The following is a 25,214-nucleotide window of genomic DNA, read 5'->3' on the forward strand; positions in this document are numbered from 1 at the left end:
AGCTATGCTGCCGAAAGCTCCTCTGAATGCACTAGTCTGCTGCAGTCTACCTCTGCACTAGTCTGCTGCAGTCTACCTCTTGAGGGGATTTTTCATTTCACATGTATCTATGAAATGATGGCAGACTTGAGCCACCAATGCAACAAAGACTGTTTCCCAACCCCCACACAACAGCAAAACAATTACCCAAAATAATGTGGTCCAAGTAAGTATTTTCAGAAATATTTTGTGCCTATCAATAATTCAAGAACACAGAAAAGGACTATCAATCTATATAACAAAATCTGCTTGCCACATAACTTGCTACTGCATCAACTCTGGAAAAAAAAGTACCCAGGTGCATGCGCATACACACCTACACCTGCCATCAAGAATGTGAGAGGATCTGCCACTGTACAATATCAGCCTGCACACTGCTTTCTATAGATTTTGCAGCCCCACTACTTTACTACTTCAGCACTACTTCAGCATTTCTTTAATAATAAAGGCAAAATCTTAAAACATATCACCAGAAAAAGAAAAAACTTAGAAAATGGCACCAGAAAAAAAAAGGTATAGCAAACCCTATTTAGTGTTGGCTTTTAACCATGAGATGTGACCTTGAGATGTGACCTTGCATGTCCCTCACACTTCCCATAAGCCAGGCAGGCAGGAGGGACACTATCACTTATTCTTTAGAAAGATATAGTACCTGCAGTTAAAAGTATAATGACACTAACAATATTAGCAATCCCCACTAAGAATACTAACAATATTAATAGTGTCCATTAACATTTCATTCTATGGATATTATCATTACAATTAAGCCTCCTCGATTTAAATGTCTTTTATGATAATCAAATTGTTATTGCTGCATTTAATAAATTTATGCAGCACTGTGGACCAACCCTTCATAAGAACAATTTACATAAAAAGTAAAATTAGCGAACAGTGTGTACATGATTGTTTTTATAGTTGGCTTAATTTCAGAGGTATAGAAGTAGGAGAAGCAGAAAAAGGCACAATAGGGTCACAGGCTTCCATTTATGAACCCAGGTCTATGATATAGGCAATGTGATCTTCTGTTGTTCTAAAGTCCAAAACCAGCATCATGCCTAGGCATTGGTTAGACAAGGGCTTTTCCAGTGAGTGACAACCACAGCCTACTATGGTCGTTTTATGCACTACCCAATTACTCTAACTCAAAAGAGCTAGTTTTACCATTTCTATTTTCAAAATGTGTTGTCTTTTATTTACTTATTTTTTTAATTTGTCATGGGGCTTGAACTCTAGGCCTGGGCGCTGTCCCTCAACTCTTCAGCTCAAGGCGAGTGCTCTACCACTTGAGACCCAGTACCACTTCTGGCTTTTTCTGCTTATGTGGTGCTGAGGGCCTCATGCACTGGCAAGCACTCTACCAGAGTCACCTTCCCAGCCCCAATGTTTTGTCTTTTAAAGAAGCTATTCCTAAACGTACAAAACTTGTCAAACACATGAAACTCAAAAGCTTAACATCACAAATTAAAGTCTTCATTAAAAATTCAGGAAAATAATTAACAACCAAGATGAAAGGTTAGAAGTGTAGTTCCAAAATAGAGTACTTGCAGAGTAAGTGCAAGTACAAGTAGGGTTCTAGATTTGTCTCTAGTACCAAAAATCAAAAAAAAAAAAAAAGCAAAGCAAAACAATAACTGAAATCCAGAACCCTACAGTGCAGTAGCTTAACTCTGCCTAACAAAACACATGACTCACACTAAACCTGGAAGTGGTACAGAAACTACATTTATAAATACATTTCAAAATGATGACTAGAATAATTGGAAAGTTTTATTACATATTACATATTTTTTTCAAAATCCTGTCTATAACAACTACCTTCATCAGTAACAGCTATAGTCCTAAATTCACAAAGTTCACAAAGCTTGAATGACTCTAGGCAAAGAAAAGTAAGCACTACAAATCTGAAGGGGAGGCTAAGCTTATGAGTATTTATAGATCCTCAGGAGCCTTTCCCCCCGTTATCTTTACTCTGCCGGAGGCACAGTAGTGCTCATAGCACCTGACGTGGCAGGCACCGATGCTATGACAGGGGTTACCACTGTGCTGTCTTCTACAATCCAGCTTTCTTTATTGTTGGCATTTTCAGAGTTGGTGAGAAGTAAAAATGCAACATGATATTCGAATTCTGATCATTCTTCGTTGAATTATAAAACCACCATGGAACCCTATCAACCCAACTGTATTTACCTTTCAATTAACACGTTTTAAAAATACATTTTTTCTGGTTCTCTTACTAGCCAAAAAAGAAATACCAGCTTTAGAAAGCCAAGCAATCAAAACAAATCACAGTAAGAGATATAAAAATCTAAACTAATTAACTATGAGCAAAAGAGTTAACATCCCAGAAAACAATACAAAATGTCTGTGAGATAAAAATACACAAGACAAGGAGACAGAGAAAATCAATTCAAGGGGCCTAAAATGGGATGCATATGCTTTCAGCAAAGATGAACCATGCATGGTATGTTGGTTTTTCATTGCTCTGACATAAATCAAAGGAGAGGTTTATTTTGTCATAAAGACTCAGGTTTTAGCCAGATAGATGATTTCACTGATAACTGTGGAAGACAAAAATATCATGGCAGAAGGGCAAGGTAGATGGATATTGCAAATTTTATGACAGCCAGGTGCATGCACAAAATATAAACATATCCTTCAAGGGTATTACCTTCGTGGCTGAGGTGGTATACGTGTGTCATCACAGCTGCTAGGGGAATGGAGACCAAGAGGACTGCGTTTCAAGGCCAACCTTGGCAAAAAGTTAGTGAGATCTCACGACAACCAAAAGGCGTCCACAAGTTTGGTACAAGCCTGAAATCCCAGCTTGTTGGAAGGCATAGAAAGGAAGATCAAGGCTGACCCCAAAGCAAAAATGAGCTGGGGCATAGTTCAACATACAGTCTCCCAAACCTTCCAAACATGACTTTTGGGGCCAGTGAAGATCCAAACTATACACACAGAAATAGAAAGTCATTCTTAAAAAAAAAAAAAATGTCAGGGCCAAAAGAACATGTAAGATTCCAAATCAAGGAGCTTACTAAGTATCAGCCAAGAGAAATGAAAAGAGAACACTGTGGCTATAGAGGAGAGAGCGATGAGAAGACCTGTAAAGAAAGAAAGAAGATGGAAATCCAACTCTGGTAAGTAGCACTGATTCATGAAGACTGGGGACAGGAATCTGAAGGAGGATTTACTTCAACTTACTGTTAGAAACCGCCACACCATCAGCACAGCACAACTTCAACAAGAAATTTTTAAGCAAGCAAGAACTGGTGAGGCACTGGCGGGAGGCTGGGTGGCTGGAGGGTAATCACCAGGAAACAGGTCCTAATGGAAGAGCAGGGGTGTTGTGAGCTGAGAAAAACTTCAGCTCTGAGATGGACTCATGATTCAAAAAAAATAAGTAGGGATTCCAAAAGAGTCACCCAAATTAAATTTTCAAATTATGTATATCCACACATGCATGCATATATGTATGTATACACACAGTATGTCCATACACATAATTACCAAGGAGTTTTTCTCTGAATACTAGACAAGCCAAGCCTTGGGAACAGAAAGAAGGAAGTGCAGCCTCAGATTATAAGTGACTCACTCCACAGGCAGTGACTGATTCCCAATGGTCAGTATGGGAAAAGTCAGGGGAGAATGTACACATAAGCAGCCATCACAGAGCAAAAGCAAAAAATAAACCCAGAAAAGACCAGCCTTTGGAAGTGAGAAAGAAGAGAAGAACCAGGTAAGAACATTTTAGCTTCCCTAGCTCATCTTCTAAAAGAGGCCAAGGACAGCCTCCGCAAGGGTCACTGCTGGAGAATGTCAGACAGCAACGTGGCCATGGGGAACACTGCGGTACTGAAGCAGTGAAGGAATGAACGCACTGCAGACTTACTATTTCCATCCCTGAGAATCCTCGGGAAGCCTTCCCATCAGAGGTGGAAACTCGTCTCAGGGAATGGAGAGCCCTCAGCTTTTTGTCACTACTGGCGTTGATTACTTGAAAAACTAACTCCTTTTACAAAATTCAAGCCACTAGTGCATTGAAAATATTTTTAACTTCTCAAAAGAAAACCAAATGAACAGAAATGTATTTTATGTAACCATTTTTTAAATTTGATTGGTTTTAACTAAGCCGTAATTAAATCCCACTTCTCCACATACAAAAGCTTCCTAATAGCAATGGCACATTATCAATGGAGCTTTACCCACAGCAAAGGAGCCAAGCCAGGCACATGCACAAAAGATGGGCAGACTCTAGCTCTCCACAGATGACTAATGGTACGAGGCCTGGAACAAAGAAGCCTTTCATGCATGCAGCAGGCTCTGCTCCACAGATCTATCTGCGATTGATGGGACTGTTCCATCTCTAGAGTGTTCCTTCCCAGCTTTGTCCATAGGTGAGAACTGGGGCTGTCAGATCATCTGCTGAACTCCTAAGAAGGGCAGTCTTCCAAGAAAGAAAACGCTTCAAGTCAGCAGGTGCAGACTACCAATACATGTGCGCAGAACAAAGATCTGTTAGGTCATACAGAACTCCAACTAACTGAAAACACTGCCTTTAAGGATAAGCTAGAATATTAACTTTAAAATACATGCTTTAGTTGTAGGGTGAATCTGTGCTACACTCATCAGTTATAATTGAAAAGAAACCAGAAGCAAAGTATGAGTTACATCTGTGAAGAACAACAGATGATGCTTCCAAGAAGAAACAGGAATTATTTTGAAAAGAAACAAAAAGTAGTATAATATAAAGACTATAGGGGCTGGGAAGGTGGCTCAGTGGTAGAGCGCTTGCCTTGCATGCATGAGGCCCTGGGTTCGATTCCTCAGCACCACATAAGCAAAAAGAAAAAAGCCGGAAGTGGCGCTGTGTCTCAAGTGGTAGAGCGCTGGCCTTGAGCTGAAGAGCTGAGGGACAGTGCCAGGCCCAGAGTTCAGGCCCCACGACCGGACCCCCAAAAAAAAAAAAAAAAAAAAAAAGACTATAAGCCCTGGGATGTAGCTCATATTTGTTAGGAAATGGAAAGACTTGGAAAAAATTTTACTAAGTGAAGTAAGCCAGGCCCAAAGAAACATAGGTCCCATGGTCTCCCTTATTTGCAATAACCAGTATATGTCTAAGTCAAGCAGAAAACGTCAGATAAGTTGATGTTAGGGAAATGAACACCAAGATAAGTATTCAGATGTTTTGTTTCTTTCATGCAATTGTTTCTAACATATTTATAAGATGATTTCTTTGTTGCTTTGTATGTCCCTTCCCCACGGTATGACCCCTGCTTTCACTGTATTTGATGTTGGTATAATTTGTGGAGGGGAAGGGAAAAAAAACAAATCGTTTAACTAGGGATACAGGTGGACCCATTGCAACAATGAGATGTACAAGTCGTTATGTCAAAAAACAAACTTTACAACTTTGGTTGGGGGGGAAGGGAAGGACCGGGGAGGGGGGTATGGGAAGGGATGAGAAGGGAAAACAAAGGAGGAGGGAACAATGCTTGATAAGAAATGTTATCTTGCCCATGTAATTGTAACCCCTCTGTGCGGTATTTTCACAATTTAAAAAAAAAGACTATAAAAACACAACCATAAATATTTTAGAAACCCTCCTTAACTATATATAAATTAATTGAGGATATTTATAAAAGCTAAATTACACTTTAAAAGTGGTAAGGTTATAAATGATAGGGACTTAGAAAAAATTTCAGTTGAATACAACTAAATAAACCTGGCAACTTATGACAACTATATGAAGTATGTATTCCTAAACTACATTGTAGATAGGATTGTGCAGAGCAGTTGGAAAAACTTCAGAAATTTTCTAATTCTGATAATTACTACTGTGATCACATAAGAAAATGTCCTTATTTGTAGGAAATCTCCAATTTTAGGGAACAAGAAACGTGTCAACGTTGGTATAATTTGTGGAGGGGAAGGGAAAAAACAAATTGTTTAACTAGGGATACAGGTGGACCCACTGCAGCAACAATGAGATGGGGGGGGGATGGGAAGGGATGGGAAGGGGAAACAAAGGAAGAGGCAACAATGCTTGATAAGAAATGTACTCATTACCTTGCCCATGTAATTGTAACCCCTCTGTATGGTATTTTCGCACGGAAGGAAGGGAGGGAGGGAGGGAGGGAGGGAGGGAGGGAGGGAGGGAAGGAGTCGATGATTCTCCAGGAGTTCAGAGAGAAAATGTCACACTGACAAAATTAAAGCAAATATGATAATTAAGCAGATATGATAAACTAACATTTAGGGAATCTAGTGAAGGGTACATGAAAACTGTACTGTTTCTGAAACATTTTTATACATTTTTATTTAAGAAATGTATAGATAAGAACTGAATTTGTAACACAAGTGTGAAAAGAAAACCAAGAACAAGCGTATTCATATCACCAACCAATAATGTTCTATTATTTTAAAATGTGACACCACTAGATATGATATCACTTTTGGGGGGGTGGTGGTCATGGGGCCTGAACTCTGGGCCTGGGCGCTGTCCCTCAGCTCTTCAGTTCAAGGCTAGCACTCTACCACTTGAACCACAGCGTCACTTCCAGCCTTTTCTGCTTATGTGGTGCTGAGGAATTGAACCCAGGGCCTCATGCATGTAAGGCAAGCGCTCTACCCCTGAGCCACCTTCCCAGCCCCGTGACATCACTTTTGGTAACTATCATCTTCTCCTGCTCTGGATGGCAGGGGGCGATTGGAGCCTAGGCAGAAATCATGTCTGCACTCTGTTGAGGCTCACCTATTAAATACATGAATAGAGAAGCAGCACACACATATTATGGATGAATGTGGACCGTGAACAAAACGACAGGCCTAAAACCCATCATTTAGTATTAGACACCCACTTCAGCAGAATATGTGGCTGCCATACTGGCTGGATTTGTAGCTGAGGAAAGCTCCCAGTCGACAACCAGAAAGAGGTCATCCTCACTGGGACCTCAGTCATTACTGGCAAACATGCCAGGCTCTGTTTTCTCATTTCAAACACAGAATGGCCAAGAAGCCTCTGAAGAATCTTCCATCTCTGAGTGTAAGAGGAGTTTCTAGAATACCTACCATATGGTACTTTTTTTCATATTAACTACTTTTATTTATTTTTTAACAGTACAGAGAAACATTCTTAAAGATGATCAAGCATAAGAAAGTGTTCACATGATTATTTAAGAGACCTCTGCTGCCTTACAGTTTCACCAGTAGTGAAACACAGCCTTCCTCACCATCTATGGAAGGTAGATTGTTCAATTCCCATGGACATCAAACTCCACAGATGCTTATGTCCCTTAATAAGTAATACAGTTGTTTGCATATCATATATACACATTCTGAGATATAACTTAATCCTCAGATTACTTATAATTCCTCATATAATGAAAATGCTATGTAAAAATTGCTACAGAGTTTGGAGAAGAATGATTTAAAAAAAAAAAACTAGTCCATACTTGTTCACTCTATTTTCAATCCCTGGTTGAATCCAAGGATGTAGAATTCAGATGCAGAGAGATGAGTAAATACACATGCTGAAAGCTTATACCTGGTTGACAATTGTTTCACCCACCTGCCAAGTATAATCCTTTATAACTTCTGAAGACATTGGAATTATAAGGAGATTCTGAAAAATAAATGCAGCCTAAAAATAAAAACAAAAGTCAATACTGCCATCTTGTTGTCATCCCCGAAATAACCAACATACTGTAATCTAATAACTGAAGATGCATCTCTGGTCCATTCTACAGACCAAGAGATCTACACCTGAATTGCTTAACTGCATTTCTTATTAAGTGATGACTTAGCAATGTATTATTTCAATAGAAAATACATTTTTCTCTTTTTAAGAATTTGGTTTAATGCAAAACAAAAACTATTGTGATACCATTTAAGAAATATATCTCCAGCTGGATGCTGGTGGCTCATATCTGTAATCCTAGCCACTTAGGAAGCTGAGATATAAGTATCCCAGTTCAAAGCCAGTCTGAGCAGAAAAGTCCATGAAATTCTTATCTCCAATTAAACACCAAAAAGCCGAAAGTAGAGCTGCAACTCAAGTGGCAAAGCACCAGCCTTGAGTAGAAAAAGCAAAGGGCAGTGCCCAAGCCGTGAGTTCAAATACAAGTATCTGCATAAATTTAAGAGAGAGAGAGGAATGTACTTCCAAAGTAGTTTTCTCTATAACCCTCTAAAGTTATATAACTACTGTTTTTAAAACAGTCATATGACTCATTACTTTGATAGAAATAATGATAAAATCACAAAGTAGGGTTTAGTTATCCTCTCATGTTATATGATATATATGACAAAGAATGTTATTTTGAAAACACCATATAAGTGTTAAAATTTTATAAACATTACCAACATACTCAGCTAATAAAATTGTTTTCTTTACCAACATACTCAGCTAATAAAATTGTTTTCTAGCCAGGCACCAGTGCCACACCTATACCCTAGATATTCTGGAAGTTGAAATCTGAAGATCTCAGTTCAGAGCCGGCTTTGGGAAGACACATCTATGAGACCTTTATCTCTCTACAACCAGCAAAAATCTCTAAGTGGAAGAGCCACAGATGTGGGTAAGAGAGCCAAATGAGAGCTCTGAGTTCAAGGCCCAGTATAGGCAAGAAAAAAACTAAGCAGCTATTTTCACATTAAATATGCAGTACCACATTTTTTTGCTTATGATAATAAAGCACTACAATTTTTACTATAAATACCTTTTTCATTCTCTGTCATTTTATTTTTTGGTTTTTCAGTCAGAACAGATCAGATATTACCGGTTCATAGTCTGCTACACTAGGCACGAGATACATAAAATGTATAGGCCCTGTTGCAATGGCTTTCTAAGGTTTTGGATGCCCGACAGGCACACATACCTCCCGGCGCACCACACTGCATTCCAGTGGGTCCAGAAGAATGCTCAGCACAGTGCCCCAGAGCCCACCAGAAATGTTCTGACAACTGCTCGTCAAGGCCACACAGCCAGCCTCAAGAGTGGTCAGTGCTGCTCCTAATCCCAGTGAGGTGAATCTCACCTGCCAATGAAAGAAAGGATGTCATATTGGAGAATCCACTTCTTAATGTGAATTGAAGTCCTAATTTTATAAATACAACATTGCCTTTAAAAATCCAAATACAAGCCGGGGTGCCAGTGGCTCATGCCTATAATCCTAGCTACTCAGGAGATTGAGATCTGAGAATCACAGTTCAAAGCCAGCCCGGGTAGGAAAGTCCGTGAGACTCTTTATCTCCAATAAACCACTCACCGGAAGTGGCACTGTGGCTCAAGTGGTAGAGCGCTCACCTTGAGCTGAAGAGCTGAGGGACAGCGCCCAGGCCCAGAGTTCAAGCCCCACAACCCACAAAAAAAAACCACAAAAACAAATACTGAAGGGTTCATAGAAATAATAATGAATGAAGGAATAAAGCTTCTATAACTAAAGCACGTAATAATATAGAAAAATAAACGAGAATAAACCAATGTCACATGAGGTTAAAAACAGGTAGCTACAAATAAGAAGCACAGAAATGACAGCTTCTGGGCCTTTTTCGAAGGAGAACACAGGTATTTACACAAGTTTTAAGAACACAATTTCTACTTATTTCTCATATATACAAAGCATACCTGCTATTTTTTTTCTACCTAAGTTCTTAATATTTTTTTCCAAATAAGTGATTTTAACACGTTGGAAACATTTTCATGGATTTCTTTTTTCCACAATTATTTCAAAAAAAATGTTTCAAATAAGGCTGATGTGATATAATCTACTTGTCAGAATACCCCTCTATTCAAGTGATGTATTTTCATGAATTTATGAATTCTGATTTAAAAATATATTTTTGAAGACAGCTATCAGGTAAAAATAATACATTTATAACATGGCCAAGAAAGAAGTCAATAAAAGAAACAATACAAGTGCCTAACAAGTGGAACCTCTGAATGGAGATCAAAAAATTCTACGTTTTATTCTATAAATTTTATTTGCAGAAATAATAGGATTTAATCATTTCTTGCTCAAAATCCATGGACAAAGAAACAGAAACGACAAAGTAATGTAACAACAAGTAATGTAACATCATATTATAATGGAACTCTTCCATTAAAGGGCACCTAAATGTCAAGAAGCTTTTGAACATAATTTCTGGCATGCAGACTATTTGAAGATGACTGGGCTTTTCCAATAAATTTCCACTGACAGGCTGAAAGTGACACATCTTGCTATCTTTTTCTCTTACATTTTTAATCAGTAAACCTAAATGAACTTGATTTCAAAGGGCACTCATTTGTGACTTCCCAAAACTATGTTAAGGCTTGAATTTATCCATGTAACTGTTTGCAGATAGAGCTCTTTAGGGGATGCTAAGGTGAAATGACAATTGTAGGAGTGGGGGACCACTGCACCAGAATTGGGGATCTTGGGACAAAGGAAACCTCTTTCTGTGTGCACTCATCAAGTAGAGACTACGTAAAACTAGTGGAACAAGAGTCAATATAGGCAGAGATAGAGACCATCCATTATCCTGTTTAAAAGATATACTTGTGAGAAAATTGTTTCTTTTCAAACTATAGCTGAGTTGTGCTCCACTTCTTCTTCCCCTCATTCTTGCTTCTTATTCTAAAGTGTTATCTAGATGCCTTTGGTATTATCTGAGAAATCCCTCAGTGATGGCCTAGGCTATTCTTAACTCTCCATTATCCAATTTGCTTGTCGATGCTTCTTGAGTGGCTTCTTGGAGAGTGGTGACAACACAAACCCCGGAAGTGCCCAGTAGAATCGACGGGGAAGTTCCAACACCCTCTGAATCTGACCTGCCAAGAACCACAAAGGGTAAGCACCTATGGAGACAGTTAGAGGGCACGCCATCCCTCATAGCACACTCTGCTCAGCAAGTTCTGGACCCTCTGCCATCCTGGGCTGAGCCCTGCTCTCCCCAAACGCCTCTCATCATGTCTGTGTGTCTTTTCTGCCTTCTCAAATGCCCTGAGGTGAGAAGCTTTGCTCCATCACAAGCTGCTCACCAGAGCCCCAAGAGCAAAGGGCCAATCTACCACAGACAGAAACCTCCACAACTGGGAGCCAATTAAACTTTCTATTTTTCAAGCTGATTAGCTCATGTATTTGTTACTGTAATGAAAAGCTGACTTGAGCCCCAGTGTGCTTAACTCGTACTGTTCTGTGGAAAGTAGAATTTATAGCAAGAGAAACTGGATATAGAGCTTAGAAGGCTTCTGAGCAAAGGAAGTGGCATGGTTCCTCCTGAGTGCTTACAGCTAAACACAAATGGCGAGGAATAATTTGAAGAGGAACTTAAGTAAACAACAACAACAAAAGTAACGAATTTAGAAAAGTCTCAAGACAGACAAGCAAAAAATGAGACCTGATTATAGACAGCATGGAGAATGTGACTGAATAACCATTCCAGAAGAAATTTTGAGTGTTTGTTAGTCAGTCATGACAGTAGGAATAAAAGTAGAGAGTTGATTACAATACAAAGGTAATGCCAATGCGAGCTGCAGGTACAGAGAAAGCAGGGTGGAATGATGGTGGGGAGGGAAAGCCTTGAATAATGGGCAAATCTGTGCTATTCAAGGAAAGGAACAAGGACCCCAAAAGTGACTGGAGATCCTCAGGGCTGCTATTCTCATCCCAGAAATGGGAATGGGGAGGGGGTAGGGGGGATGGAGGGGGTGGAGAAGTGTTTACTCCTGGTTTCAAATGTTAGTCCTGCTTTTCTAGTCCTGCTTTTTAGTGAGCTAGGATGACCTTGCTTGGTGCTCTGAGGACCATTTTAATGACCTTGAAAACAACAGCATGTAGGGGGCTTCTGTAGAAGGTTCTGAATGGGGTTAAGGCCACTCCCAAAGCTGTGGGGAGTTGGGGGTTGAAGTGACCTTAAACACTAAGAAATACTGGCATTCACCTTGACAGTTTGTGGGCTTACTCGGAATGATAATTTCTTCCTTCTTTCTTATTTCTCCTTTATGGACTAGGAATGTTTATCTTGGGAGGTTCTATATCAGAGCTAGAGGCACCTAAGTTGTACAATTTCACAAATTCATATCTGGAGAGGATTTTTCCCCCTCAGAAAGAAATACATCTAAAGTCTAATCTACAGTTGAGTTAAGTGATATTTAGATAAGACTAAGATTTAGAACTAAGAGTTGATACTGTATTGAGTTAAGATGTTTGGATCTATTGATGAAGAATGAATGTTTTATAGGAAATAAGGGTATGAATTCTGGAGGGTCAGGAGAGAAAGCTAAAATGAAGTAGGTTGCCCCCAAACTCCAAAACTATGAGAAAATAAGTTTCTCTCATTGAAGTTACTAAGTCTATAGTATTTTATTATGGCATCCTGAGTTAAGACAAGGGCTAAATGAAATGCGAACTACAGTCTCTACAATAATACCATAATGAGAACATGCTAGGCATCTTCAATATAATCTCAATATAAAAATGAACTTGGATCTCTTTTATACTGACCTCTGGGTCCCGATCAACCCATAACGGAATTAACCAGGCCAGCCCTTGCTGAGGAGAGGGTTCTTCGCTGTGAGTGCCCAAAGGCAAAAACCAATGTGACATCCATTCCTAAAGTGAAATAAAAAGAAGGGGGTGGGGGGGAATGGGACAAAACACTTTAGGAAAGCTTACTGAGTCTAAAACAATGCTGAATTTGTAAAGATCAAAAACAAAGATGAAATGTACTTAAGACTTGGTTTCAATCCATTATTTGGCTAAAACAATGCAAATAAAAATCTCAGCTTCTTCTAAAACATTAAGCCTAACAATTTTCCTATGGAAACTATTTTTCTCATTATTTAGCCAAAGTACAATGTTCAAGTGAACGCAGATTTCAACCAAAATAAATTTCAAATAAAATTTGAATTTGATAGCATACAATTTGTAAGAAATGCCTTAGCCCAGAATAGCTTTTGTCACCTAAAAAGAAAAGGCAAAGGCAAAAAGGAACATTTCCATGTAGCAAGCACACAGGCTGAAATGTGTTAGACATAGTACATTCCTTTTCAAGTAACTGTTCCGCTGATGGGCAGCATCTAATGTCCTCACCGAGCTTGGAGCCTGGGCCATCATCTCATGGGACAAGTGGAGCAAGCAAAGAATGGTGCTCTTTGTGACTCCTTTCCCCATGAAGGACATAGCATTTCCCCCACGCTCCACATAAAAAGAAGTAATGACCTGGAACACAAATATAAACAATTTCAGCCAAGTGCCGGTAGCTCACACCTGTAATCCTAGTTACTTAGGAGGCTCAGATCTGAGGATCACGGTTCAAAGTCAGTCTAGGCAGGAAAGTCCATGATACTCTGATCTCCAATTAACCACCAGAAAATGGAAAGTGTCCCTATGGCTCAAAGTGGTAGAATGTTAGCTTTGAACTAAAGAGCTCAGGGACAGCACCCAGGCTCTGTGTTCAAGCCCCCTGACCAAAATAAATAAATAAATTACACACACACACACACACACACACACACACACACACACACACACACACACACGCACACACAGAACGCACACACAGATTTATTCCTGATGGTCTGTTGGTACATAAAATAACTATAATTTTTTCATTGACTTATCAAATCATAGTTTGACATCAGATTAAAAAAATTCAATGAGATAGGATCACTTGAGTTCCTAATATTTAATTCCTGCTATTTTTAAAGGAAAAATTGTTGTAAGGCTAAAGATGAAAATGACTTCTTCTCTGCACTAACACAACTTATGATGTGTCAGTTCACCAAAAAGCTCAATGCTTTTCCTTCATCATATAATCTGTCCATATGAGCCATTTTAATTTAGTCTAACATTTGATTCTTTCTGTTTTACTTTCTTTTTTTAACTCACACATAGTAATAGAACATACATACTGCACATACACTTGGCATCAAATAAGAAATAGCTGTGATCTGACAAGTTGCTGTTTTAACTTACCTCAAGGAGACCTGACAAGTACTTCACACAAATTTCAAGAGGCTTTGTGAGAGGAGAATGGGAGCTCCAGCCAGGAAACGTGGTGAGGTGAGCCATTCCATGTAATGTCCGCTCAAGGGAAGGCAAGCCATAGAAATGAGGAGCATCTGTTACTCTCAGATACTGGAGCAATTTCAGGGACAGCTGTGTTTGGAAAACATAAAAAAGTTCCAAGCATTTCCTGTGCATGGAAAAGAGGGAAAATCAACTGGAGTGTAAGTACAATGGGAATAATAGACTACCATTCTGGTTACTTACTGTTGTTAGGAAATGTGAACTAGATAAAATGTTCTCTCTTTACGTGGGGCTTTCAGGGTATGTGAAGTAAAGTATAAGTGACAATTATATTGACCATATGTAAGTGAACATTGGCACTGCCATCTAATAAAGAAAATTTTGGAATAAAAAGTGAATGTACATTTTACATGAGTTTAACTGTCATATTCTAAAATTATACTTTAAATCATTCAGTGTGATAAAAAATAATTGAGTAAGATAAACATGCTACTTTTTCTTTAAAAAATTAAGATAAAAGATTTTAAAGAGTTTAACAACTAAGTAAAACTGTCAGAACAGAATAATCAAAAGAGAACTTTTTAAAGATAAAATTTCAAAAACTAAGTAGTTAAGCATAAGTTCAGATATAATTCTGATGCTTATGCAGCAAAGCAACTGAATGAAACCACCAAAAGTCCAATCTGCCATAAAAGCAACTAGAAGTACTCAAAAATGTAGAAATAGAAAGGAAATTCTTCAACCTTATAAGAAGCACAGATGAAAAATCATAGCTAACACCACAGTGAAAAGCTGGCAGCTCTTCCCTGGGGGCAGCCACAAGTACAGGAGCTCACTCTCACGTCTGCTATTCAACCCACGAAGGCCCATCCAGAGCAGATGAACAAGAAAAAGCATTCCATTTAGAAAAAAAAGCAAAAAGACTATGCATCTCTATCTGCAATGATATAATATTACAGGTAAAAAATCCTGAAGAATCCAAGAAACTACTACAGCTAAAAAGTTCATGAGACTCCCGTCTTGACCAATGTAAGCTGGTTGTCTGTCTGTCATCCTAGCCAGGCAGGAAGCATAAATAGTAGGATCATGGTCCAAGTTGGCCTGGAAAAAAGTTATGAGACTCTATCAGAAAAATAACTAACACAAAGTAACTTGGGTTGTAGGATCAAGTAGTAGAGCTCCAGCCCAGAAAGTAAAAGCACTGTGTTCAAATCCCAGTACTGCCAAAAAAATAACAAAATGAAAAGCTGATGTCCTGTTTCTAGAAGATCCTGCTCCACATTTGGAGGAAGGAATGTGGCATAGAAAGGCCAAAAAGAATACTGAGGTAGACAGGCCATGCTCGGTTTTCTATCTAGTTCATCAGGAATCACACCTATGAAATGAAGTAAAAACCCCACAAGGACTAGATCTGAAAAGCCTCAGGTGGCTGAAGGTGGAGGTTCCTAAAGGCTGCAGCACGCAGAGGGCACAGGAAGCCCCACACTGCCTTTCCCCTGCTCCTCCCTCTACACCTCTTTATGAACATGCTGGTCACATCCTTTCCAAGAACCACAAATGTATATAAGTGTGTGTGGAGCTCAGTGAGTCATTCAACAAATTAATCAAACCCGAGAAAGGGGGCTTGGGGACTCGAAGTGATAACTGTCAAGCAGAAGCATAGGTAAACAACCTAGACCTGGTGAACAGTATCGCAAGGGGGCAGTGAGTAGGATGGATCTGATTCCACCTCCAGGTAGAAAGTGTTAGAATCAAAGTGAATTAGGTAGACAATGCTCAGCTGGTGTCCACTGCTGCAAAACCATTTGCTTGTGATATTCATCTACCACAATAAACATGGAACACTTTTGACACGGATTTGTGGATTTTTTCCTACCTGTAATCCCTCTGCACAGCATCTTTACAATAAAATAATTTTTTTAAAAAGAAATTACTTATTACCTTACTCATGCAACTGTAATCCTTCTGTATGGCATCTTTACAATAAAATATTTTTTTTTAAACTATGCATGTGTGTGTATGGTGTATATGTGTACACCATTATATGTTATAGACTGTGATAGACAATTTGCTCCAGGAAAGTTAGAATGAACTTGTAACTTTAAATGAGCATCATTATTCCACAATACTGTGAAATTCGGAGGGAGGGAAGGGATAGTAGGGGAAAAACAATGGAGGGGGTACCAATGCTCAATAGGAAGTGTACTCATTACCTTACTCATGTAACTGTAACCCTCTGTATAGTAGCTTTACAATAAAAAAAAAAACTATACATGTATGAATGCTTATGAGTGTGTGTGTGTGTGTGCATGTCTTGAAGGGGATTGAGAATTCATAATCAACTCTATTGAAACACAAAGAATTTGATCCTGACTAGTATTTAAGTATTGCTACCTTAATTTTATTTTTTAGTTTATCTTTATTTTTATATTTATCTTTACATTCCTTACACTGTACAGTCCCACAGGTTACAATATGTTCCAACCATTCCGACCCTCTCCTGCTTTCATCACAACCCCGTGTCCTCAAATGTATCCAAACCTTCCGAGACAGAATGGTACCTGTCAGTGAGGGCCGTGACACTAAACAGAATAGCACTGAAAAGAGTCATCAGTTCCTTCTGAAGCTGCTGCCTGACTGCCGTCCGGATGTCGTCCACGTCCGCTCCAGCCTGGGTGTCTGTCGGAACCAGCAGGTCTAAGAGTGGGCTTGGACCCTAAACATGGAAATTGGTGAAAATTTCAATGCTCACTATATGAGCTGTGTCTGTGTTGTTTCCTATAAAAGTTTCGGTTGCCGTGTTCTAGATTAACTATGAGTTTTATTACCTAATTAGACATATTTAGTCAAAATTTTTATTTAACAGGTGATTGCTTTTCAACCACAAACTTTTTGTACTATTAGATAATCAATGACTTATCATTCATTCAAATACAAAAAAACAGTGTGTCTACTGTGTCATATATAATTTCTGAGAAATGAGGTTACTAAGTCAAAACATTATAATTGTTGTATAATCTTCTGCACATATATTCATATACATAAAATTTTCCCTGCAAAAAGTAGCAGGGTATAAAATTAACCCTCAAAAATCAATGGCTTTTCTGTATGCCAACAATGAGAAAAGTGTGGCTGAAATTAGGAAAGCAGCTCCATTTGTAATAGCCCCACAAAAAATAAAATACCTAGGAATTAACTTAACCAAAGAAGTGAAGGACCTCTATGATGAAAACTTTAAAAACTTGAAAAAGGAAATCAAAACAGAACTTAGAAAATGGGAAAAACTCCCATGCTCCTGGTTTGGAAAGATTAACATCGTGAAAATGGCAATACTTCCCAAGGCTATCTACAAATTCAATGCGATACCTATCAATATTCCAACTTCATTCTTCAAGGAAATAGAAGAGGCAATCCAAAAATTCATATGGAACAATAAAAGACCCCAAATAGCAAAAACGCTCCTCAACGGAAAGAACACTGCTGAGGAATATCAATACCAAATTTCAAACTCTACTATAATGCCATAGTAATCAAAACAGCTTGGTACTGGCACAAGAACAGACCTCAGGACCAATGGAATAGAATTGAAAACCCAGAAATGAACCTACAGACCTACAGCCATCTAATCTTTGCTAAGGGAGTTAAAAAAATAGAATGGAAGAAAGACAGCTTCTTCAGTAAATGGTGCTGGCAAAATTGGTTAACTACTTGTAGAAAACTAAAGCTAGATCCTTATATATCACCCTGCACCAGAATCAACTCCAAATGGATCAAAGACCTCGGAGTCAAATCAGACACTCTGAAAACATTACAGGATGGAATAGGAGAAACCCTAGGTCTCCTTGGCTCAGGCCGAAATTTTCTGAATAGAGACCCGGAAACACAACAAATCAAAGAAAGGTTGGACAAATGGGATTGCATGAAGTTGCAGAGCTTCTGCATGGCAAAGGACATAGCTAGCAAGATCAATAGAAAGCCCACGGATTGGGAGAAGATCTTCACTAGCCATACAATGGACAAGGGTCTCATATCTAAAATATACTTGGAACTCAAAAAATTAAATCCCCCAACAACAAATCCTCAAAGAAACAACTGCCCAATAAATAAGTGGGCTAAAGACTTAAAGAGAAACTTCTCTGAAGAAGAAAGAAGGCTGGTCAATAGACACATGAAGAAATGCTTAACCTCTCTAAGCCATAAAAGAAATGCAAATCAAAACAACATTGAGATACTACCTCACCCCAGTTAGAATGTCAAAAATCAAGAACTCTAATAACAACAGATGCTGGAGGGGATATGGACAGAAGAGAACCTTACTGCATTGTTGGTGGGAGTGTAAACTTGTTCAACCACTTTGGAAAGTAGTATGGAGGTTCCTCAAAAGACTTCACATAGAGCTCCCCTATGACCCAGCAGTCCCACTTTTGGGCATTTACCCAAATGTTTACAAACAAGACCACACTAAAGCTACCAGCACAACTATGTTTATTGAAGCATTATTTACCATAGCTAAGATATGGAACCAACCCAGATGCCCCTCAGTAGATGAATAGATCAAGAAAATGTGGTATATATACACAATGGAATTCTATGCCTCCATCAGAAAGAATGACATTGCCCCATTTGTTAGGAAATGGAAAGACTTGGAAAAAATTATATTAAGTGAAATAAGCCAAGGCCAAACAAACATAGGTCCCATGATTTCCCTTATTTGCAATATCTAGTATATGTATGAGTCAAGCATAAAAAGTCAGATAAAGTAATGTTGGGAAAATGAACCCTAAGATATATATTTTAAATGTTTTTTTTCTTTCATGCATTTGTTTCTAACGCAATTATAAGATTATTTCTTTGTAGCTTTGTATGTCCCTCCCCCACAGTATAACCCCTGCTTTCACTGTATTTGATGTCGGTATAATTTGTGGAGGGGAAGGGGGAAAACAAGTCATTTAAATAAGGATACAGGTGGACCTGTTGCAACAATGAGAAGTACAAGTTGTCATGTCAAAAACGAATTTTACAACTTGGGGGGCGGGGGGGGTTTGGGGGGAGGGAAGATGGGAAGGGATGGGAAGGGGAAACAAAGGAAGAGGCTACAATGCTTGATAAGAAATGTACTCACTATCTTGCCCATGTAATTGTAACCCCTCTGTACAGTATTTTCACAATAAAAAATAAATAAAAATTAAAAAAAAAATTTCCCTGCAAAAATTTTCCCTGCCAATACACATAACTAAGCAGGCACAATACCCAAACCAACTTGTTTAGGTAAGTACTGCTTCTAGTAGCACCATGACTGTGGAAAATCTATTCTATTTCTCTAACTAAAAAACATGAGAAGACCTCAATTCAGGCCAGATGCCAGTAGCTCATATCTGTAATCTTAGCTTCATAGGATGCTGAGAGCTAGTGGATCCTAGTTAAAAGCCAGTCCAGGCAGAAAATACAGAAGAGTGCAGCTCCAAAATAACCAGCAAAAAAACAGGCATGGATCAAGCAGTATAGAGCCAGCCAAGCAAGTAAGCCAAGAAAGCACAAGGCCCAGAGTTCAACCCCTGATGCTGGCAAAAGTAAATAAATATGAAAAAATAATACTAAAGGAACATAAATGTAAAAGCTAGATCGTCAGGTGAGGAATCAGTGGAGGAAGGTATAAAAAAGAATATTGAGGAATGAAGTGGATCAACATACACACACACTGAGCTAAACAGCATACTGAAACCTACCACTGTTCAGAAAATATTGTTAGAACATAATGGGTGAACATGTTCAAAACACAATATACATATGTACAGAATCTTTACAGTGAGTTATCTTCGTGTTTATAATGTATAATTCAAAAATAAAACAAAATAAAATTTAAGTAAAATTTAAGTAAAAGGGGCTTTACAAGGCAAATACTCCACTAATCTGTTTTCAAAGCCTGAGTACTGTTTTGTCCATTCTTTCTAATCTTGCCATTATGATATCCCTCTGATTCCTCTCCACATTCCCTGTGAAGGCCTGGCAGGTTTCCAGTTAAGACTGCAGTTGTAGCAGAAAGCTCATACAGGCAGATTTTAATGACACCAAGACTGAATGTGCCACTTTCTCTGTAGGACTGCATTTTAACAAACATACTCACTCTATCAGGAAGGCCAGGTTGCTACAAGCCATTTGCTAATTACAAGGCAAGAACTACGTCACTGAGAACAAGCTATACAAAATACTTTTTTCCACAATATAAATCATTCCTACAAATAAACTGCTCTCAAATCAAAATATCAAAATTCTTTAACAATACTTACATGTCTAAGGAGTAATTCTAGAATCCAATTTAGAAGTTCTACTGATGAATTTTTTCTTTGTACTTTTATTAACTTATTTAGAAAATGTATGATATCTATTAGCAGTTTCTCATCTTCTATGCAAGCAGGAAGCACTTGTAAAAACCTATAGGAACAAGACAGTAATTGTAGTTTCCAGATCTTTAAACTATACGTCATCACTGCTCATTGGATACATGCAATTCAACACATCTCCTGAACACACTATTTTATGAAACAGTATCTCAGATGCAATGAAAATGCAAAAAAGGAGGGAACTTCAACTACCTGAGCAGGTAGGAGGAAAAATATAGGATAAGTAACGTTGAGGGGGAAAAACAGTCCCGAAGTGAAAAATGACAGTGAAAAGAACACCAAATTTAGAAATAGTATTGAAGGAATACCAAAATGACAGGCATTAAGTATCTGACCAGTTAGGAAGAAAAGGATATAATAAGATAAGGAGAAAAATGTCAAAATGTCAACTATGCTAGCAGCACAACCATGTTCTCCATAGCCAAGGTATGGGTCAGTTGAGATGACCCTCGATGGACAAATGGATCCAAAAACAGAGGTATTCATTAGAAAGAATGGTATTAATTACCTGCAAAGAAATGGAAGGAACTTAAAAAAATCATGTAAAGTGAAGTGATTTTAGGTGAAGTGAACCCCAAGATAAGTATTCAAATGTTTTTTCTTTCTTGCGATTGTTTCTAACATATTTATAAGATGATTTCTTTGTTGCTTTGTATGTCCCTCCCCCACGGTATAACACCTGCTTTCACTGTATTTGATGTTGGTACAATTTGTGGAGAGAAGGGAAAAAGACAAATCTTTTAAATAGGGATACAAGTGGACCCATTGCAATAATGTCAAAAAACGAACTTTACAACTTTGGCTGGGGTGGGGGGGTGGGGGTAGGAAGGAGGGTGGGAGATGGGAAGGGATGGGAAGGGGAAACAAAGGAGGAGGCAACAATGCTTGATAAAAAATGTACTCATTATCATGCCCATATAATTGTAACCCTTCTATACAGTATTTTCACAATTAAAAAAAAAAGAACTGAAGAAAAAACAAAACAAAAACAAAAAATCATGTAAAGTGAATCAAGTCAACCCCTGAGAGATGAAGGATGTTTGTTTTCTCTTACATGTGGAAGCTAGAATTCATTGATAAAGATATAAACTTTGAAGTGGGATATAAGTGTACCCTAGTGTATTAACTGATATATGGTAGATTCAGGGGAGAACTCAAATGATGTAATACTTAGAAAGGCTACATTACAAAAAGGTTAACTCCAACAAAATAAACACCAGGAATCAGCTACTATAAAGTGAGGGGGTGGATGAATGAAGAAAGGAAGGGGGAAAGTAGTGATGCAATTCAATGCATATTCTACAACTTAAGCAAATTTAGAGAAGGGGTGGGCTGAGAGGGAGGAGAGAAAGATGAAAGGGGTGATATTGATCAAGATGCAGTGCATTTATGCACTACTTTGTTGAATGGCAACTCCTTCGTATGGCTACTTAAAAGATAAAACAACATCTGTAAGTAAACACATTGGTAGCATACAAGTGGTCACAGATGAATTAACTGACATGTGATAGACTCCACAGAGAGCTGAAATAGTATGATTTTTTAGAAAGACTAGGTTAAAGTCCAACAACAATACCAACAACAAAAGCACCAGGAAAGGCACACATGCAAGAAGAGGGGTGGGGTCAAGTGGAGAAGAGTAGACAAATGAAGATTACAGTGTCTGTGCTCCAGCAAGTCAACCAGGAACCACATAAAAGAGAAAAAGTGCAGCTACTCCAGGATATCAGTATCCATGATGAATTTGATCCCAAACCCCTCACTGGTAAGAAAATTGACACAGCATTTCACATATAATCAACACATATCCTCCAACACTAAACTACAGCTACATGGCTTAGAATACACAACGTAATGTGAATCCTGGGTAAGCAAGGCTCACACTGAATAGTTTAAGAAAGCAAAGTTAATAACGAGTCTGTTCATGTACGGTCACCGTTACAGTGCCATCTGAACCACCCTCGGGCTTCCACTGAGCCACACTGAGAACCTTTACCTCACTGTGGCGCTGCATACATTTCTGTGGTTCCCACTCACACCAGGAAAACATACAAATGAATTCACATTATAAATCCAAAAATAGCAAAATACATTATTGGGTTTTGTCATCAAATTTCATTGTTGCAAACAGAAAGATATCATATTTATTAGGCCTATAAAGTTTACACGCATGCTGTAGTGGGCAGCAAAGATGGGAGACGGAGCCGATGTGCTGGGTTTGCCAGTTTCCATGGCCTAGATACTCCTGCAAGGGCGATTTCTCATCACAGTGCAACGTGAGCAAGGAAGAAGCGCACGACACAGTGAGATGGTATTTCCACAATGTAGCAGCTACAAGTAACTCCGAAAGCATGTGTAATAGTAAAATGTTGTGAAACAGCTAGAAAGTGATGATTTTTTCACAGTAACAACTTTTACTTTTCATATAACTTAATTGTAAATAAGTTTACATAATTTCTGAAGACAGATGCTTTTAACAATCACTTTTCAAAAATCCTGAAAACTCAGCCATCAGCTTCTGGCTGGCTCAGAGCACTGGAAAGGCCTAATTACACACCCTACTGTCAAAGGGAAGCCAAAGGAAGGAGTTCATGTTTTGGAAACTCATGGAACCTAACGTTTGAAAACTGAACAGTCAATGCTTAATGAGAAAGTTAAATGTTTTGCACTAGTCACCTGAAGACTGAAAGGAAAAGCTGCTTGGAGTCATTGCTTATCAGTCTTGTTTCACATGTGACCATCTGCTACCAGTTAATTGTGTTAAATTTTCAACTAGAGTCTGTCCAATTACTATTAAAGGACCTCCACACAGCAATCAACTTCATGAGATTCAGAGTAACAAGAAAAATGAGATAATTTACTTGAGAACAAAACAAAGAAAAGTAAAAACAAAACAGCCTAAGGCAGGTGTGTCAAGCCTATTTATCAATCCACACATGTCTCAACTCATTTATAATATGGACAGGAATAAACCATGTCCTTCATCCACACCCCATCCCAATTACTTACTTTTGTGAGAAAAATCTCTTTAAGCCAGGATAATAAAGATAATCTTTTTTTTTTCAAAAATATACACTAAATTAGTTTTCTTTTGCTATTATTATTGATAGTAAAAAAAAAAAATCCTGGAGTTTTTCTTACTATAAAAAGTATTTCTCTCATGATAGCAACCACAAGAATCCACACTCTTATCTTCAAAGGTTTGGCGATGAGCCCAAATCCAATTCAATCCAAGACTTTGAAATGTTCAGCCTTGAGCATCCACTGACCTGTTTAGCACTGTGTGCCAGGACAAGGACTTCAAGGTAACTCCACATGGGCCAGCGGCGCTCTTTAAAGACAGTTTGTCATTCAGAAGATAAAAACCCATCCTGGTGACAGCAGCCCTCACATCCCTGTGGACCGCAGCCTGAACAATGGACTGAAGGCAGTCCTGCAGCCCACTAGCCGTGTGTGTGGCCTTCAGCGTGAGGATGTCCTCTGGAGACAGCAGTAGTGTATCTACAAATCTAGGCAAAAAGAACAAAGAGCAACATACAAATATTTAAATGAAAGCTCACAATTATTTCTATTCTAAACTCTATCCCCAAAATCCTGTTCTATCTTCATCTTCTTCTAATTAAAGGTTGACTTATAGCCAAAAGAAAGCTGGTACACCTGGTGTAAATGTCAACGTTGTAGGTTAAGATGAGCGTCTGAAATGTTCATATTGGCATGTAAACTGATTTTATTCAGACAAAGCAGATTTGGAATTGAGACATTAAAGAGTGAAAACATTAGCACATACACTTATTGAGTTTTACACTGTTCTAGAGCTCTTTTCAAAATGATTTTTATCAATTAACAAAACAAATTTTATATAATGTTTAAAACTGTACAGCATACAATCTTTTTGTCTTTCAATTTCCTGGCATAATAGCTTTTTTCATACAGACACAGAAATCTTTAAAACAAAGTAAAAATTATGATCTTCAGTTAAAACTTGATTCAAAAGATAATACCTTCTCCCATTGCAACAATGAGATATACAAGACATTATGTCGAAAAAACAAACTTTACAACTTTGGGGGGGGGGGGGAAGGGGAGATGGGAAGGGATGGGAAGGGATGATGGGAAGGGGAAACAGAAACAAAGGAGGAGGCAACAATGCTTGATAAGAAATGTACTCATTACCTTGCCCCTCTGTAACTGTAATTGTAACCCCTCTGTACAGTATTTTCATAATTAAAAAAAAAGATAATACCTTCTGTAAAAATTACTTCAACTAAAGAAAGAGCAAAATTGAATTAATTGTGATTTTTTTTCCACATGTAACAGCTTACTTTTGGATTTTAGTTTCAGAGTTTATTTGTTTCAGTAGATTATCACTCCCATGGTACCAGGACAGGTTCCAAGCCATTCTCAGCATGTCGGACACCGGCTTCAAGGCCAAGCAATCAGCAGTTAATGGCAAAACTATTGAGTAAGGACTCACAACATGGTGGCCAATTACATGTATTGGCAGATGATACCTAGGGAAAATGCCACAATGTCAGCAGTGAAGAACCAGCTCACTACTGCTTCAGATAAGGAATTCCTCCAAGTTGAACAAAAGAAGCCATTCTTGATAAGGTTCAAACACCAGTAAAACTCATCCATAGTAATGGAAATTAAAATCAGGTATTTAGGGATGTTAGGAGGAAGTAGGAAATGTGAAAGGGCTTTCTGGTCAGAATAGTCTACTATCTTAATCTGCATGTTAGCCCTATGTGTGTGTTTC

At 38.4% G+C, this 25,214-nt stretch overlaps 1 protein-coding gene across 2 annotated transcripts in view; it reads right to left on the reverse strand.

Annotated features, from left to right (window-relative positions):
* Rttn (rotatin) overlaps positions 1-25,214 on the reverse strand; it is a 117,892-nt gene that overhangs the window by 45,612 nt on the left and 47,066 nt on the right. For both annotated transcript variants that reach the window (XM_042693526.1, XM_042693525.1), the window contains exons 24-32: positions 24,778-24,966; positions 23,725-23,964; positions 20,342-20,486; positions 16,616-16,770; positions 14,001-14,220; positions 13,116-13,244; positions 12,528-12,635; positions 8,919-9,077; positions 7,610-7,681 (exon numbers count right to left, since the gene is read on the reverse strand). In XM_042693526.1, coding sequence (XP_042549460.1) covers positions 7,610-7,681; positions 8,919-9,077; positions 12,528-12,635; positions 13,116-13,244; positions 14,001-14,220; positions 16,616-16,770; positions 20,342-20,486; positions 23,725-23,964; positions 24,778-24,966 — 1,417 coding nt within the window. The remainder of the gene's footprint in view (positions 1-7,609; positions 7,682-8,918; positions 9,078-12,527; positions 12,636-13,115; positions 13,245-14,000; positions 14,221-16,615; positions 16,771-20,341; positions 20,487-23,724; positions 23,965-24,777; positions 24,967-25,214) is intronic.

Source organism: Dipodomys spectabilis, unplaced genomic scaffold, assembly GCF_019054845.1.
Source record: "Dipodomys spectabilis isolate Male_0828 unplaced genomic scaffold, ASM1905484v1 ptg000169l, whole genome shotgun sequence".
Classification (NCBI taxonomy): Eukaryota; Metazoa; Chordata; class Mammalia; order Rodentia; family Heteromyidae; genus Dipodomys; species Dipodomys spectabilis.